We start from the raw sequence: 18,442 nt of genomic DNA, 5'->3' as shown, positions 1-18,442 counted from the left end.
CCCACACCCACCCTCAATTCCAATCCTCCTCTGGAATTTAAAAGAAGCTCAGTAGAAACTCTCATTTTAACTTCAGTCTCAGGGATATGACAGTGGTTGCCAGGAACTGCAGGTCACTCCCTAAAACCTTGCTGTGAAGTTGTGGTATTCTTTCCCACAGAGGGCTGTCGAGGCTGCATTATTCAAGGCTGAGAGAGACAGATTTTTAATCAATGAGGGAATTAAAAGGTTATAGGGAAAAGGCAGGAAAGTGGAGTGGAGGGTGACCAGATCAGCCATGATCTCATTGAATGGCAGAGCTGGGCTGAAAGGCCTACTTCTGTTTCTGTCTCTTGTGGTCTACCTCAAGGAACTATGGCACTGCAGCATTGCGACAGGTTTTTGCAACAATTAGTTTTTTTTTTGAAATTATAACGACACTGAGCATCAAGAATCACCCAGTTAGACAACGATGGGCCAAACGACCCCAGCCCATTAGAGCTGGGTTGGGACAGAAGACCAGGAGAACAGTCCCTCTGGTAGACTTCCCAAGTGTTCCTGCCTCTGAGGGGTCTTGCCATGATGGGGTCAAAACAGTAGAGAGCAATCCCTGGGCAGTGACAGATAATTGATTAGACCCAACAATGGGTCAGCAGGGGGAACGACGGTGATGTTATTGGATCTTTCCATGAGTCAATGGGCTTCTTGTAGAGGCCAGAAATTGGCAGGCAATGGGACAGGGATGGTGATTTTTCCCAACTCTGGGAAGACCATGAGGTGAGTCCTTCTGCTCCCTGATCCAGAACAGAGTCTGGCATCAGGATCACGGCACCATCAAGAAACGTCAGCCCAAGGAGCCTGTCCCCTTTCCCAACTGGTGTGGGAAGACGTTACACCATGAAGATTGCCACATCAAGAGACCAATGGCACGAGCAAAGGCAGCAGAAAATGCGATCACAGAGTTGGCAATCCAAAGTGTGCCTGTGTGCAGCAACATGTTTCATTGAAGAATAAGTTGTTTTGCTCCGGCAGGTTTTACACATCCCCACCGCCTCGTTTTTTTTTATTTGAGGTTGAATTGCAAATTTTTTTTTCTCAAAAAACAAACATCTCAAAACGCCTCGATTGTTGAAAACAACACCTGACAGTTGGCTAATCGCTTTCTGATCTTTGAAAAACAACAGACAATGACAAGCCAGCTTCTTGTAAACTGGGGAAGGCACACAGCTGAATGGTTCCCCCTTCCCCTTCACTCATGCAAGGGCCAAACTTCCCCTTGCAACTCACAACCACAAAAGTAAGAAATTTTACTACCGAGAAATTATGCTTCTAAGAAGAAATAGCTTGCTTCAGGAGGACTGAACACAAAACCTCGACACTTCCTGTGCTTTTATCTGAAATTTGCAAACAAGCTTGCAACACAAAATGTGGAATTGTGGTTAAGGTTGTATGACTAGCGATCTATGTATATTAATCAATTAATTCAGTAAATAATATATATTAATCAGTTAATGCAGTAAATAATATGGAAAGTTCACAATGAGGGTGGGCAGCGATGGCGAGAATGAGAGCATAGCACCAACCTTCATTCCTTCATCTGCGTTTACTTTGCTCCCCGAAATTAAACTGATCGCAAATGGCTTCTCCAGGTTCCACAGGCTGGTTCCAAATTGCTGCAGAAAGCAAGGAAGTACAAGGTCAATTTCTGCACACCCTCACCGAAGTGCCAAGTGTTATATTTACAGGGAGCAGAATGAGTGAGGCAGACTGCAAATGATCAAGATAAATAGAGAGTTATTTATTCAGGATGCTTTGAAACACTTACTCAGACACTGCACACTTTCTCTGGCATGCCTGACAATAAGAGATGCTATAACTCTGCACATTGTCACTCTCAGTTAGATTTATCTGTTCATTAATTGGGTGTTTAATTGTGTTTGGGGGGGTGAGCATTACTCAAGTCTCATCGATGTTTCTATGTACAGGAACAGAGTGTAATGGATTGTTTGGTTGGCAGTGCAGGATATACAAAATGTATCTTTGTTTGTTAAAGACGCTAAGTCAACAGATTCAACAGCTTTCCATCCTCTATCACTGCAGACTGCAAACGCTGGAAAACTGAGACAAAAAATGAGAAAGTGTTCAACAGGTTTGGCAGAATCTGCGCGGAGAGAAACAGAGTGGATGGTTTGACGAGATTCCCTCAGATCTGAGCTGGATTCTATGGGCCAAAGGAGGCACCAAATGAAGCCTCAACAACACTCCCCCCAAGCTTGACCCTCCAACTCGTGAAATTTTAATTGCATTTCAAAGTTACCTACTGGAAATCCCAGGTCTCCTGCCTAACTCAACAGTCACCTCAAAATGTTGAAACCAGATAGTGTTGGTGCATGCTCACCTTTGCAAGTACAATGCAAGGGTGTGACAAATAATATTTTCCATCCTTTCCCTCTATTGTATTAATTTTGCAAAACAACTTTTATTTAAGTCGTACTTGTTCAAATCAAAATCATTCTTTCTCTGCCAATGTTCAACAGAATCAAACAGCACAGAAAGAGTTCATACTGACCTCAATCCCAAACTGAACTAGTCCCACCCGTTTGCTCCTGGCCTACATCCCTTCAACCTTTCCTGTTCATATACTTATCCTCGTGTCTTTTAAACGTTGTAATTGTACCCACATGCACTATTTCCTCAGGAAATTCATTCCACACGTGAACCACTATCTGTGTAAACAATTTGCCTCTTATGACATTTTAAAATCTTTCTCCTCTCAACTTAAAAAGTGTTCCCCCCCGCCCCAGTCTTGAAATTCCCCCATCCTAGAGACAAGACAACGATCATTAACCTATCTATATCCCTTAAAACTATTATCAGGTCGCCTCTCAAACCCTCACATTCCAGTGAAAAAAATCCCACCCTATCCAGCCTCATAACTCAAACCTCCATACCTGGCAACATCCTGGTAAATCTCTTCTGAACCCTCTTCAGCTTAATAGTATCCTTCCTATAACTTGGTGACCAGAACCGGACACATTTTATCATAAGTGTCCTCACCAATGTCTTGTACAACCTCAACATGACCTCCTAACCCCTACACGCAAAGGATCCTTTTGAAAAATAAAAGATTTGTGTGTCATCACTGAATCCATTCTGTGCGTCTGAGGGCTCCAGTGACAAACGTAGCAAAAGTGAATTAGGAACTGGATTGGTTTTGCAGCTCGTGGCTTGTACACAACACATTATAGCATGTTCAAAAGCAAAAGGATGAATAGAACCATGCCCCCTATTAATCATAAAAAAGAATATTTTTATTGAATCAGGTGCTTGTTAATCAGGGTTTGATGTTAAATTTTTGACAGTTTTGAAATATTCAAAACGTTTAAGTGTTTTTGCTTGCTTTGCCAAATTTAAAGACAGAATTTAAAGTCACAGTTCTCTTTTACGGCGAAATTGACAACAACTGCAAAACAGCTGGTCAATTACATGTCACAGACAGGCTGCTAAGATCTGAGCGCATTCCACTGTATTATGACTGATTTGATTTTTGATTTGTTATTGTCACATGTACCTAAGTACAGTGAAAAGTTTTGTTTTGCATGCATTACAGGCAGATCATGTCATTAAGGGTAGCACGGTGGCTCAGTGGTTAGCACTGCTGCCTCACAGCACCAGGGTTGCAGGTTCAATTCCAGCCTCGGCTGACTATCTGTTTGGAGTTTGCATGTTCTCCCCATGTCTATGTGGGTTTCCTCTGGGTGCTCCAGTTTCCTCCCATAGTCCAAAGATGTGCAGGTAAGGTGAATTGGCCATGCTAAATTGCCCATAGTGTTAGGTGCATTAGTGAGAGGTAAATGGGACTGGGTGGTTTACTCTTTGGAGGGTCGGTGTGGACTCGTTGGGCCGAAGGGCCTGTTTCCACAGTGTAGGGAATCTAATCTAATCATACAAAGATCATAGGGCAATAGAACAGAGCGAGGAAGACAAAGTTACAACTGTAGAGAAGGTGCACAAAAAGCAAGATCAGCATTGGATTTGAAATGTGAGTGGTCCATTCAGCTGTCTAATACTAACTGGGAAGAAGCTGTTCCTGAACCTGTTGGTATATGTGTTTGAGCTTTTGTATCTTCTGCCTGATGGAAGCGGTTGGAAGAAATTATAACCAGGGTGGGAAGGGTCTTTGATGATGTTGGCTGCCTTTCTGTAGCAACAAGAAGTGCAGGAGGAGTCAATGGATGGAAAGTTGGCTTGCGTGATAGTCTGGGCTATGTTCACAATTCTCTGTACTTCCTTTATGGACATGTTTAATCGTGGGAATTATTAACTTCTTTCCCCATTTTTGGAAAGAATCCACACCCATAATCAGAGTAATACGGATTGTCAGATTTTAGCATAGTCTACCTTTCCATCTCCTCAGCTGGGAAAGGCAGATGAAAACGCAAAACTAAAAGTACCCTTCCTGCCAGTGGGAAAAGGAGGGTAGGAATCATACAGTAAGGAAGCCCAAATCCAGCAGCTTCATTTGGAGTTAGAGCAGAGTTCAAACTGGGTGCCAAATTCACGATTACAAATGTCTTAAAAACAGAAGTCACAAACGCATGAGTAGATGTAGTGCCCTTGAAGTGGGGCAAGGGTCTGTTCAAGTGTCACAATCTCAAGTTCTTTAAGTCCACAGTTCTTGGAAAACAAACAGCCTTAAGTTACTAGAGTAAAGAAAAATGACCATATACTGGACGACTTTGATTGACAGGCTCTCTGATGTAGGATAATATACATTATGACCAACTGTTCCACATTTTTGAGTGAGTTCTTGGAGCACTTATCTCAGCACAGGATTCCACATTCATGGCGTGATTAACACTTTAAAGAGGCTATGAAAGGATTATTTGCTTTTAATGTTGTAACTAAATAGAAATTTGTTTTTATAACTGACTGAATACATTAATGAGTGTTAACAGCTTTGCATGGGTTTCAAGAACACGGGTTGGTTTTTCACTCGAGTACATTAGATTGCTAGAAGATTATAAATTTGCTCTTTATTGCTTCAGATCTCCTGATATTTGCCAATGGTAGATAGTGGGTGAGCGGCAATAGTGATAAAAACAAAAACCGCAGATGCTGGAAATCTGAAACAAAGACGGAGCAGAATAGCTCTTAAGAAGAGTCACACCAGAATCAAAAGTTAATTCTGTTTCTCCACAGATCCTGCCAAACCTGCTGAGTTTCTCCAGCATTGTCTGAGTAGCTGGTAGTGGCAAGGGCAGTAAGAGGGTTCATAAGGGTAGAAGGAGATATGAGGGGCCAAACTGGGTCTGAGGGACCATGTAGTTTTGGTGAGAATATGAGGGTCTAATATTTTTTAAAACAAATGGTACACAGTCTGAGAGAACAGTGGTGGCTCCTCTAACCAGCCCTATGGTTACCAGGGCTCAGTTTCTATGGTTACCTAGGCTCAGTTGCTGAGGCTGGGGGGGTTCGAGTCAATTGAGTACCCACTTTTGGGGTGAAATTTGGGTTTAACTGGACTCTTAAATCAAAGGAAATCAAAGGATTTCCCCAACTTGACATTGAAAATATGTCCAAATTATCTTTCATGTGAAATGGTGAAAGGTGCTCGATTTCCCTGAGTTTTGTAACTTAGGGTGAGATTTTGTCATTTTGTATCTCATTGTGTATATTTGAAAGTGAGAGAGATAGGTTCTTGATTGTCAAGAGGATCAAGGGTTATGGGAAGAAAGGGGGAGAATGGGGTTGAGAAACTTATCAGCTATGAATGGCAGAGCAGACTTAATGGGCTGAATGGCCTAATTTCTGTCCCTATGTCTTATGGTCTTATGATCTTTACCATTGTTGCAGTGTGTCTGTGTTACTCCTCATCAGTTGTAACTCACTAGTTAATTTCCCCTTTGCACTTGGTGCTTTCCTCTCTTGCTGCTGTCATATTACGCAAAATGTTTCTGACATTGAAAAACTGTAATTCATTCACTTCATGTGTGGTCTTCCTTCATGCTGTTGATACTTTGGAGGCTGCTGGTACCCCACTGGACTTCCAGAGCTAGGGGTGGTACAAGTGAGCGCATAAGGTAGAAATGTGGATATTAGTAAACCAGGCAGGTTCAGTCCAGTGATGGCAGCAAACTGCACCCCATCCCCCACCTATATACACACACACACACACGAACGTATCATACATTCACCATTGCCTTCTCGAGGATAACTGGGAAGGGGTAATTTACTATGCCAGCAATATCACATCCCATGAGCGAATGAAAACAAAATGCCATTCCCAAACTATCTAGAGGTCACAGGGTACACAGCATGTGATACCTTCCACTTGGAGTTTTGTGAGAATCCAAGCAGATCCAACAGCAGAGCTTTGTTTATGTTTTCAGCTGGTCTTCGACCTGTGTATAATGGTGATATTGTAGTGCCAAATGTTTTAAAGAAGAAAGCACAAAGGAAGTGGCATTAAAGCAAATATCTTTGTAAGGCCAAAAAATATCAAGTTGGAATTCTTCTCCTTGTTGTTTCCTGAAGTTTGTTTGTGTCTGCAGCATACACACACACACACGCACGTGTGCACACAGTCACAGGCAAACATACACAGAGACAACACACACAGACACCTGTGCACACACAGAGACAAACACATACACACACAAAACACGTGCACAGTCACACATGACACACGTGTACGGACACTCACAGACACACGCACTGATATGCACACAAACACACTCAGATACATGCATGTGACATACACACAGATTGGAGAAGTGCCGAGGACAAGGAAGGAGAAAAATAATGTCTTTGGCAAGGATTCTCTATTAAACTATGAACCAAAAGACACTAGAAGCTTCATTGTTTTTGTCTTAGTTTTAAATAAATTCATTTACTCCAGGGTGAAGTCCCTTTCTGATCATCCCCTTGCCCCCTTCTCAACTAGCTTCCTTCCCATGCCCCTCCCCTGACTTCTTTTTGGGGGCAACACCACAGGAACTGACCTCCCCCGCAGTTCGCACATTCCATCAAAGTTCACACATGAGCCTGATCACAGAGGGATTCCATTTCTGGAAACACTGCAGTCAGATCCAGTTATGTCCATAAACAATATCCAGGAATGCAGATGTCAAATATAATTAGCACAGGCACAACCATTCCCATCCCTCGGGTGTTACCATTCATTGGGGCGCGAATGTTAACTTTCATATCCCACCCCCACTTCCCTAATTCAAACTGTTATACATTAATGCAGCATATGAATTAGGAGGCCACTTGAACCCTCAAACCTCTTCTGCCATTTGATGGAATTGGGCCGATCTACCTTTGTGTCCGCCCACCGTAAACTCTGACTCCTTTGGCCATCAAATGCCTGTCTAAGAAAAGCAAAGTGCTGCAGCTGCTGGAAATCCGAAATACAAACAGAAAGTGCCGGTGAAACTCAGCAGGTCTGGCAGCATCGTTAGAGAGAGAACCAGAGTTAGGTTCTGATGGAAAATCATACTGAACTCGAAACATTAATTTCATTTCTCCTTTCACAGATGCTGCCAGACCAGCACATTGTTACAGCGCTTTTTAAAATGTAAGTATCTGTCTAATGCAGCCTTGAACAAGTTCAATGACCCAGCCTCCACAGTGCTCTGAGGAAGAGAATTGCTCAGACTAACCACCCTTTTCAATACATGAGACCCATAATTTCTAAGCTAGGTCTAGTTCTAAGTCTCTCCCACCCAGCAAAATATCCTTTCACCATCCACTCTGACAGTCTCCTCAGGGTCTACTATATTTCAATAATGTCACCTCTCATTCTTCTGAACTCCAATGTCTATGGTCCCAAGCTGACCAACCTCTCCTCATGAGTTAACCCATTACCTCAGGAATCAGTTGAGCAAAGATTCCCTGAACTCCTTCTAATCTACAGACCAAGGGTGGAATGTATATGATTTATTTTGCTTTAAAGAAAAAGCGTCGACTGCTTTTTATGTCAAAGGGCCAGACAGAACATTGACAGAAAAGGAAGACAGTATCAGGTTTAATGTAGCTTCGTTGACAAGAGTTAAAGAAGAGTGTATGCCAAATCTATTGCCAATAGAACAAATGCTCCTTTTAACTTTTTGAAGGCAGAACCAAGGATGAGCTATCAAATGTAAATTATATTCACGGAAGCACCTGATCTCTTTTAGTTTATTATATTTAAATAATCTTGTAAGGCAGAATTTTCTTTTATTACTGTGTTTCTGATTAGAATCTCAAACACTATTAACCACACACAGTATATTGAATGCAACTACCACTGTCTATTTATAACCATGAACACTGCGGGATTTCTGTGTCATGTATTGGTGTTACACAGCTTCAGACTGTAAAGTCCCTAACAGCACTTAAACTCTACCTTGAACTCCAGGTGACTGCGGCCACCAGAGCAAGAGATTTCCTGTATTTTTTGCTAGTTTACGACTGTGTAACCTTTCTCGTGTTTACAAGCCACTTGCAAGGTCAATGGATTAGTCTTACGTATTTCACCACATCTTAATGAGGCTGCTCCAAAAGTTCATTTCCTGATGCCTATCAAATGCTAATTTTGTTATATCAGAATCACATCTGCTACAATAGGAGCCTGTGCCAGATGTTCCAATGCAGTAGATGTCACCAAATGCCATTCCTCTTATGACAGCTCAGAGATAAAGTCAAAAGATCCAGATTTTCCAACTAGGGTCATGCACTATATACAGAGACTCTCATTCCTTGAGAATATTCTGAACTGCTTTACAACCAAATGAGCTACTTGTGAAATACTATTTGAACAAATCTATCAGATCTCAAAGATTAAATGATAAGTAGCATGAATACAGGGGAGCCTCTTGCAGTGAGGAGAGTCCTTTAGCTCAGTTTGTGATGCAGAGTGATGCCAATGGTGTGGGTTCAATTCCTGCACCAGCTGAGATTACTGAGGTCTCCTTTTCAACCTCTCCCCTTGTCTGAGGCATGGAGGCCCTCAAGTTAAACCAATGCCAGTCGTCTCTGTCTCGAACAAGAGAGTAGCCCATGTGGCTTTGTAGGGACGTTTACGTTTACTTGTACTGAGCAACATTCATGTCTCCTAATAACAGAGCTGACAGCCAGAGGGCAGGTAAGTGGTGCTGAGGCAGCAAAATGATAGCCATGATCTTATTGAATGGCAGAGCAGGCTCCATGGGCCAGATGGCCCACTCCTGCTCCTGTTCCTAGTTCCTATGTTCTTATGAACTTGAACATCTGGGAGACAGGAATTAAATTTAAAATCCACTTCAGCTATAGAACATAAAAGTAAGTAATTGGATTAGTGATCAGACATTTCAACAAGTATAATTTTCTCCAGGCCATCATCACGGTGTGCTGCGTTTTAGAAGTTAATTACACTGGGTAATCCAATTCACCCACAATGCACTGGACAGCTGCCACAGGGACAGACAAACGGACTTCCTACCTTTTTAACTGGAAGAGGCGGTGGTTTGGAATGGGGCCGTGCCTTTGTGATTTGACCCAGGCTGCTGAACTGCTCATCCTGGTAGGACTTGATCGTGGAATAATGGACCATCGTCAAATGTGGAGTTAGGTTGCTGGACATACAATTACAGATATACTGGAGAAAGAAAAGCACAAGGCACACTTGGTGCTGGTAACTTGTTAAACTACACCCCCATAGTTAAACATTCTGATGCAATTTGGCCTTGCAGTTATGGAACACAGCAAGGTCACAAATCAAACCAACATACAAGCAATCATCATAAGAGTTAATAGGGTAGATCATCATAGCAACAACTATTTCTCAGAACAGCTTGGACAGACAGCACATTCATAGATGTGTCATAGATTCCCCGCAGTGTGGAAGGAGGCCAGTTGGCCCATCAAGTCTGCACCCTCTGAAGAGCATTCCACCCAGATCACCACTCTCCCCATAACCCTGCAGTGCCCATGGCTAGTCCGCCTAGCCTGTACATCCCTGCACACTATGGGTAACTTAGCATGGCCAATCCACCCTAACCTTCACATCTTTGGATTGTGGGAGGAAACTGGAGCTCCCAGAGGAAACCCACACAGACATGGGCAGAATGTGCAAACTCCACACAGACAGTCACCCGAGGCTGGAATTGAACCTGGGACCCTGGTGCTGTAAGGCTGCACTGCTAACCACTGAGCCACCGTGCCATCCTCTGTGCAGAGGATCTCTCCTCTATGTGCCATGTAATTTCTGACACCAGCAACAACTGACATTTATGTCATACAGTGACAGACATTAACAATCTCCAATAGGGGAGAATCTATCCCTCTTCCCCGACATCTGCTGGAAGCGGAAGGGTGAGATGTTTGTTTCGGAGCAGGACAGACTGGATGGGTCTTTTTCTGTGCTGCAGACCTCGATGACTCTTAATGTTCAATGAATTACCGTCACTGAAATCCCCATTATCAACATCCTAGGGTTCAGCATTGACCAGAAACTTCACAGAACTGGTTGTACAAAGAGAGAGAGGCTACAAGAGCAGGTCAGAGACTAAGAATCCTACAGACCTCCTGATTCCCCAAAGCCTGTCCACCAGCTACAAGGCACAAGCTAGGAGTGTGATGGAACACTCCCCACTTGCCCGAATGGGGGCAGCTCCAACAAAACATGAGAAAACTGACAATATCCAAACAAAGCGGCCCACTTGTCTTTCGCCCCTTTAAACACTCTATCCCTTCGCTGTTGATGCACAGTAGCAACAACTTTTAGCATCTACAAAAGGCATGGCAGTTACACACTGAGGTTCCTTCAATAGCACTTTCCTGACCCACGACCTCTATCATCTCAAAGGACAAAGGTAACAAATCATTTCGAAACATCACAAACCACACACCAGCCTGACTTGGAAACTTGTTGCTAGGTCAAAATGTCTCCTTCTCTAATGGCCCCCTGGTTGTAGTTACACCCCATGGACTACAGTCACTGAAGAAAGCAGTTCACCATCACCTTCTCAAGGACAGCACTGGATGAGCAATAACTACTGACCTCGTCAGCAATGCAACATAATTTTTAAAAAAAAAGCTTCCCTCAGGTTGAGTCATTTTGATTTATGTCCTCAAATGTTCAGAAATTTAAAATTCTAATTACTATTATCTTGGGAGAAATCCTCTCTTTGCAGGTTATCAGATGGAGGAGATAATATATATATTTCTTTAAGGCATTACAAATTGTTTGGTAATTCCAAATTTAAACATTACTGAAGGGTGACAAGAAGTCAAAGCTTTTTGTCTTGCACTCCCCAGGATTAGGTTGCAGGAAACAAATGTGAGAAAATGGAACACTAATTTACACAGATTTTGAAAGACTGGGCCACTGTTGCCATGGTGATGCAGCGGAAGCAGTTAACTGTCAATCTTCATTCCCAAATTATACAGCACCCTGGCCAGTCAGAGTCTAACTGCCTGGTGTATTTCCATGCCAACAACAGTCAATCAGCACCCTCTTCTCATTCTCCAAAGGTCAGCGTCCCCTGTTTCAAGCCTGTCTGTTGTATCCTAGCTCTGAGGAGAGCAAGACAAAACATGTCTTGTCTCCCTTTAGCAATTTTGATATTAGCCAAAATAATGAGAAATCTCATCAAAGGTCAGTGCTTCAATCCTTCCAACGCAAAACATTCATAAATCTTACGTTTTTTTAAAATTCACACATGGGACTTGGGCATTGCTGGCTGGCCAGTATTTATTGCCTGTCCCTAGCTCCCTTTGAACTAAGTGGCTTGGTAGGCCAATTCAGAGGGTAGTTGAGAGTCAACTACATTGCTGTTGGTCTAACATCACATGTAGGCCATACCAGGTAAGGAAGGCAATTTCCTTCCCTGAAGGGCATTAGTGAACCAGATGGGTTTTGACCATGAGATGATTGTCAGGAAATCAATAGATTCTGAATTTCAGGTTATTATTGAATTCAAATTCTGCCATCACAGGATTTGAACCTGTGTCCCCAGAACATTAGCTGAGTTTCTGGATTAACAGACTAGCAATAATACCACTAGACCATCATCTCCCCTTGTCTGTTACCAGGCAGATTGGTCATGTGATCTGGATGGTAGCGATCCCCAAAATTGTCACTGATACTGTTTCCTGATTACTCTGGAGTGTCTCAAACCCAATGTGTCAAGATCAAACAGCACAATACAACAGTACAAAGTAATGGCTCAGATTACAATGGACAACAACTGACTAAGGCAAGTCTTGCTTCATTTTCTCTGAGCTAGATTCAACTGTTCAGGCAACTCTCATCAATGAATGCACACCAAATACCAATACATGTTGTGTACTCCCTGTCTTTCTCTTGTGTTTTGAGACATGGCCATTGTTGCCATGGAGATGCAGCAGGAACAGTTAACTGTCAATCTACATTCCCAAATCATGCAGCACCCTGGCCAGTCAGAGTTCTCTTTACAGGCTGTACAAAACAGCTATACAATTGAAGAGCATAGGATCATAGAATCATAAATTCGCTACAGGGTGGAAACAGACCATTTGGCCCAGCAAGTCCACAGTGACCTTCTGAAGAATAAGCCACAAAGACCTATTCCTCTACCCTATTATTCTACATTTCCCCTGACTAATGCACCTAATCTACACATCCCTGAAAATTAGGGACAATTTAGCACGGTCAATTCATCTAACCTGAACATCTTTGGATTGTGGGAAGGAAACCGGAGCATCCAGAGGAAACCCATGCAGACACGGGCAGAATGTGTAAACTCCACACAGACTGAGACTGGAATCGAACCTGGGTCCCTGCCACTGTGAGGCAGCAGTGCTAACCACTGAGCCCCATTTGATTCAGATGTCTAAACAAACTACCTGTAGAGGAACACAGAAAGGTAAAGGAGGTGAAGCAGTTCACCTTGAATCGGCTGAGGGGATAGTTTCCATAGATATAATCTTCCGTCCCGTTCACCTGCAGTGTGTAATCCTCTGCATCGTCAACTACTTTATGTCGGAAAACCGTTGCTTTCTTTTTCACAGCTAATTTCATCAGCAGTGCAGGAGGAGCCTGGGAGGAAATTTGGAAGCTGAAACTTTCCTAATATTGGAGGAAAAGAAAAGGCATCAATTAGGTGAAGACAACCAAACCGTTCAAAAGCTCTTTCCACAAAGAACGGGGAGATTGTGGGATTGGGTCACAGACAATCTGGTTAAAGTGAATATTCTAGATTCATTTAAGAAGAAGCTGGATTACCCAGTTCAGCAGAAGGGACAAGGGTTATGTTGGTATAATTAGATAAGGAAAGACAGGCGAGACTTAATTTGAGCATTAACCCAGTGAGGACTAGTTGAGCAGAATGGTTTGGTTTCTAATCTCTGTATTAATTTTTATTCATTCATAGGAAATGGGTACTTTTGGCAGAACAAAGACTTAATTCCCAAACATAAATTCTGCAAGTTGATGATGAACACATGACATGTAGAGGCGTACACAATGCCCTTCGGGATTTTGACCCAGCAGCAGTGAAGGAACAGCGATATATTTCCAAATCAGGATGGCGAGTGGCTTGGAAATTCTGTGTCTTATGATTCTGCTCCACAACCACCTGATGAAGAAGCAGCGCTTCGAAAGCTAGTGCTTCCAAATAAACCTGCTGGGCTATAACCTGATGTTGTGTGATTTTTAACCTCGGTGACTTTCCTAATTAGTCCACATGTGGAACCTTGTCAAAGACTTTACCAAAGTCCATACAAACAATGTCGATGGCTCTGCCCTCAACAACCTTTTTGGTTACTTTCTCAAAAAACTTAATCAAGTTTGTGAGACACGATTTCCCTCGTACACAATCATGCTGACTATCCCCAATCAGTCCTTGCCTCTCCAAATGCGTGTGAATCCTAACTTTTAGAATCACCTCCAACAACGGAGCCACCAGGCTCACAGGTCTATAGTTTCAAGCTTCTCCTTACAGCCTTTCTTAAATAAAGGCACAACATTAGCCACCCTGATTTATTATTGTCACAAGTACCAAGATACAGTGAAAAGTATTGTTTTGCTAACAGACAAATAGTACCTTATACAGGTAGACAACCCCTTATCCGAAATCCCGAAATCCAAAAAGCTCCAAAGTCCAAAGGATTTTTTGTGAAGTTTTTTCTCATTAACAAGATTGTTTGGCATGCAGTTAACCCACTTGATGCGTGTCACTCAGATGTGACATGTAGGGGTGTGGCCCAGCACTGGCAGGGCTCAATTCTGTTTCAGGGCCCGTTTTACTACAGTAAGTCTGTTCTTTGGAAAGATTTTAAAAAATTTCGCCATCAAACTGCCACTTATTCGGAAATTTGAAAAATTCTGAATTCCGAAAACCAGCTGGCCCCGAGCATTTTGGATAACAGATTATCACCTGTATAATTTTATCAGGGCAATCAAACAGACTGCAGAAAATAGTGTTCCAGCTACAGAGAAAATGCAGTGAAAGATCAACTCTAATGCATGAGAGGTCCATTCATCAGTCAGATGACAACAGGGAAGAAGCTGTTCTTGAATCTGTTGGTATTTGTGGAGTGAGGTGGTGAATTACTCACTTCAAAATAGCTGTATTTGCAGCCATGATGTTTATGTGGCTGATTCACTCAAATGGCTGGTCAACAGGATCCATAGGATTCCATGTGAAACATTCACCAATATAGCACAGACTTGACAAACTAACTTTTTGGGCAGGTCAAGTTGTTGTTGCTATGGAGCTGTTTGGTTTGCAGAGATTACTGGGTGATTGGATAGTGACATTGAGCACAAGAGAACATGCAGCCACAGAAACAGAAGGCCGTCATTCTGGTCCAGAGTTTGATCTGCCATTCTAGACCAGAGCCACAGCATGTAACCTCAGATTCAAACCCATGACAACATCAATCTGACATTTCCCATTGACAAAGGCAACCATCATGGTGCCACAACTGAGTAGGTTGAAGGTCAAGTTAATGCTGTGGATCTTTGACAATGTAAATGTTGCACATGGCGTTAAAAGAGGGGTTTACATAAAAACAGCAGGACTTTTGAAAAATGCAATCGATTTAAGACGTTGTCTTTGAACTCCCATCACAACAAGATATCAAATCAGAGTGCTGCACAATGCCAATTAACTATCCATAACCACTATCTTACATCCTGTAATTAAACGGTTTTATCAAGGTACATCCATTCTACAACGCAGAACCAAAACATCAAAAGATCTTCAGACCATACCCAAGCACAGATCCCAATGTATTGTTTTAATTAAATCAGCAAGGTTAAGATGGTTAAGTACTAAAGTCTATGATCTTATATTGTTGATAATTACAACAGAAGGCAATGGCCTTGTGGTATTATCACTGGGCTGTTAATCCAGGGAGAAAGTAAGGACTGCAGATGCTGGAGATCAGAGTCTAAAAAGTGTGGTGCTGGAAAAGCACAGCAGGCCAGGCAGCATCTGAGGAGCAGGAGAACTGACTTTTTGGGCAAAAGCCCTTCATCAGGAATTCCTGACCATCCCTGATGAGGGGCTTATTCCCGAAACATCGATTCTCTGCTCCTCGGATGCTGCCTAACCTGCTGTGCTTTTCCAGCACCACATTCTCTACTATTAATCCAGAGACCCAGCTAATGTTCTGGGGACCGGGGTTTGAATCCCACCACGGCAGATGGTGGAATCTGAATTCAATAAAAATGTGGAATTAAAGTGCCTAATGATGACCATCAATTGTTAGAAATGCCCATTCGGTTTAGTAATGCCCTTTAGGGAAGGTACCTGCTGTGCTTACCCAGTCTGACATACATTTAACTCCAGACTCACAGCAATGAGATTGACTCTTAACTGCCCTCTGGGCAATCATGGATGAGCAATGAATACTGGCCTAACCAGTGACACCCACATCCTGTGAATGAATAAAGGCAACAAAGAGAGTGATGTATTCTGTGTTCTTGAAGGGGATAAACAGAAAGTTCTCTCAGATGCCAGGAATGTTTCACCCTCAGATCCTTTGTTAAGCTGATTCGCTTGAGGGATGTGAGGGACATTATTGATCAACTGCAACATATCTGGAACATCAATCGCTTTTAGAACATAGAACATAGAGCAATACAGCACAGAACAGGCCCTTCGGCCCATGATGTTGTCCCGAACATAGCTTAAGCACCATCCATGTACCTATCCAATTGCCACTTAAAGGTCGCCAATGATGCTGACTCTGCCACTCTCACAGGCAGTGCATTCCATGCCCCCACCACTCTCTGGGTAAAGAACCTACCCCTGACATCCCCCCTATACCTTCCACCCTTCACCTTAAATTTTATTGCTTTGTGCCTTTACACACGTGGAGTAGACTTCTGAGACCACAAGACACAGGAGGAAAAACAGGCCATTCTGCCCATCGAGTCTGCTGTTTGAACTCTGTCACTGACTCAAATGCTCCTTCCTTGGCCAATGAGACTTGGAGTGGGATTTGAACATGAAACCTTTGGCTTAGAGGCTGTCACTGACTGAGTCACAAGTGCTCCACAATGTTGCTACAGAAACAAGCAATGTTTGGGGATTAGTGCCCCCAAAACTGGTCGTGTTTCCCCTATGGTTGAATCTTGTCAATGACTCTTTCCAATCCTCCCACGTTCTCCAAACAAAAGGAGTAGCCATGGGCACCCGCATTGTCAATGACTCTGGATATGACAGGATGAGGGAAAGCAAAGAGCACCAACTGAGTCTTGTTCAATGCAGGTTTTAAGCATTAACTCAGGATTTAGTTGTGACTATAAACAGGAACAGACTGAAACTGGGGTGGGTGAGTGGGCTAGGAGGTAGACGCATACATTGTAAATAAAGTGCATAAAGATTGACTTCCATTCTCTCCCTCACCAATACAGAGCGAGAATCTGAATGGAAAACAAAAAGTGCTGGCAATATTCAGCAGTATTCAACACATCAGGCAGTATCTGTGGAAAGGAAGAGAGTTAATATTCAGGTCAATGACCTTTTGTCAGAACTCCAGATCTCTGGGATTTGGATACCACAGCTAGGTCGGAATAGAACCAGGAGCAGAGAAGTTAGAACAGCGTCTCTCTCTGTTTGTATCTGCAACTCATGACTTTTGCTTTATTGTTGATGTGCTCTCCAAGGTACAGTGGTAACAGATAACTAAACTGCACACAGTACTAGCCAGTTTACATTTCACAAAAAGCAGGACACCTCCAGCTACATTCAGCTCTGGATTTGGTCCATTGTCGTGTTGGGGGAAATCGGACCCTAAAGCAAGTGATGATCGGGTCAGTGCAGCCTTCATCAGTGATGGAGCCAGGTTAAGGAGTGTGTGAGAAGTATGTTAGGATCCCAGCACTAGTGCTCCTTCAGCCCTGCTTAAGGCTTCTTTCCTGGCATGAAGGGAGAGACTGGGTGAAAGAGAAGGGAGAAAAATCTTTGATTGTGGAAAGAGACTGCATTATGGCCTAACATTTCGGAAACAGGTCTTTGTTAACTGTTGTGATGCCCAACACTGCCACAGCTAGACAAGAGCATGTTTCTATTTTTGAGTGAATTTGCTCCCCAGCATTTGCTGACACAACTGGAAAGTACAAACACCGTGTTGGTACCTGTCTCTCAACAAGCCGGCTCCACACGGGCTCAGGTCAGGGTTTCAACTGGACAGCTGTGACTGGGCCGAGGTCTGGATGAGATTGTAACATGACAACCTCGCTGCTGCCATCTTTCAAACCTCCATCTTTGTGCAACCAATAGCAGCCTCGCCAAATTTACTGTCCACCGCCATTTTTGTGTTAATCATTCATGGGAATATGGGCATCACTGACAACCATCATGTATTGCCCATCCCTAAATGTCCAGAGGGCAGTTAAGATCCAACCACATTTTGTGAGTCTGAAGTCACATATGGGCCACACCAGATAAGGATGGCAGATCCCCTTCCCTAAAGGACAGTGAGCCAGATGGGTTTTTCTGAAAATTGTCAATGGTTTTATGTTTGTCATTAGACACGTACTTCCAAATGACTGTTGAATTCAAATTCCACCTGCTGAGCTTTTTCAGCAATTTCTATTTTTGTCCCCAGAACATTACCTGGGTCTCTGGATTAACAATATAGTAATAATACCACTAGGCCATCACTTCCCCCCTATTTCTGTCGCAGTCAAACACATCTTCCTCTCCCCTCATTTGCTGGACCATTTCCTCTGTGATTCTTTGGTCACTTCTCATGGTTTAGATCAGAGTGGTGCTGGAAAATCGCAGCAGGTCAGGCAGCATCCCAGAAGCAGGAAAATCGACATTTCGGGCAAAAGTCCTTCATCAGGAATAGGGGACTGATGAAGGGCTTTTGCCCGAAATGTCGATTTTCCTGCTCCTCGGATGCTGCCTGATGTGCTGCGATTTTTCAGCACCACTCTGATCTAAACTCTGGTTTTCAGCATCTGCAGTCCTCACTTTTGCCCACTCCTCATGGTGGC

At 43.1% G+C, this 18,442-nt stretch overlaps 1 protein-coding gene across 4 annotated transcripts in view; it reads right to left on the bottom strand.

Annotated features, from left to right (window-relative positions):
* The window catches only part of pik3cd (phosphatidylinositol-4,5-bisphosphate 3-kinase, catalytic subunit delta), a 222,697-nt gene that overhangs the window by 60,305 nt on the left and 143,950 nt on the right, over positions 1 to 18,442 (bottom strand). For all 4 annotated transcript variants that reach the window (XM_043676186.1, XM_043676184.1, XM_043676187.1 and 1 more), the window contains 3 exons: positions 12,875 to 13,054; positions 9,446 to 9,601; positions 1,563 to 1,652 (listed from right to left, as the gene is read on the bottom strand). In XM_043676186.1, the coding sequence (XP_043532121.1) occupies positions 1,563 to 1,652; positions 9,446 to 9,601; positions 12,875 to 13,054 (426 nt within the window). The remainder of the gene's footprint in view (positions 1 to 1,562; positions 1,653 to 9,445; positions 9,602 to 12,874; positions 13,055 to 18,442) is intronic.

The sequence above is a fragment of the Chiloscyllium plagiosum genome, chromosome 34 (genome assembly GCF_004010195.1).
Source record: "Chiloscyllium plagiosum isolate BGI_BamShark_2017 chromosome 34, ASM401019v2, whole genome shotgun sequence".
Lineage (NCBI taxonomy): Eukaryota > Metazoa > Chordata > Chondrichthyes > Orectolobiformes > Hemiscylliidae > Chiloscyllium > Chiloscyllium plagiosum.
Note: the sequence above shows the minus strand (reverse complement) of the source record. Positions and strands in the feature narration are given on the sequence as shown.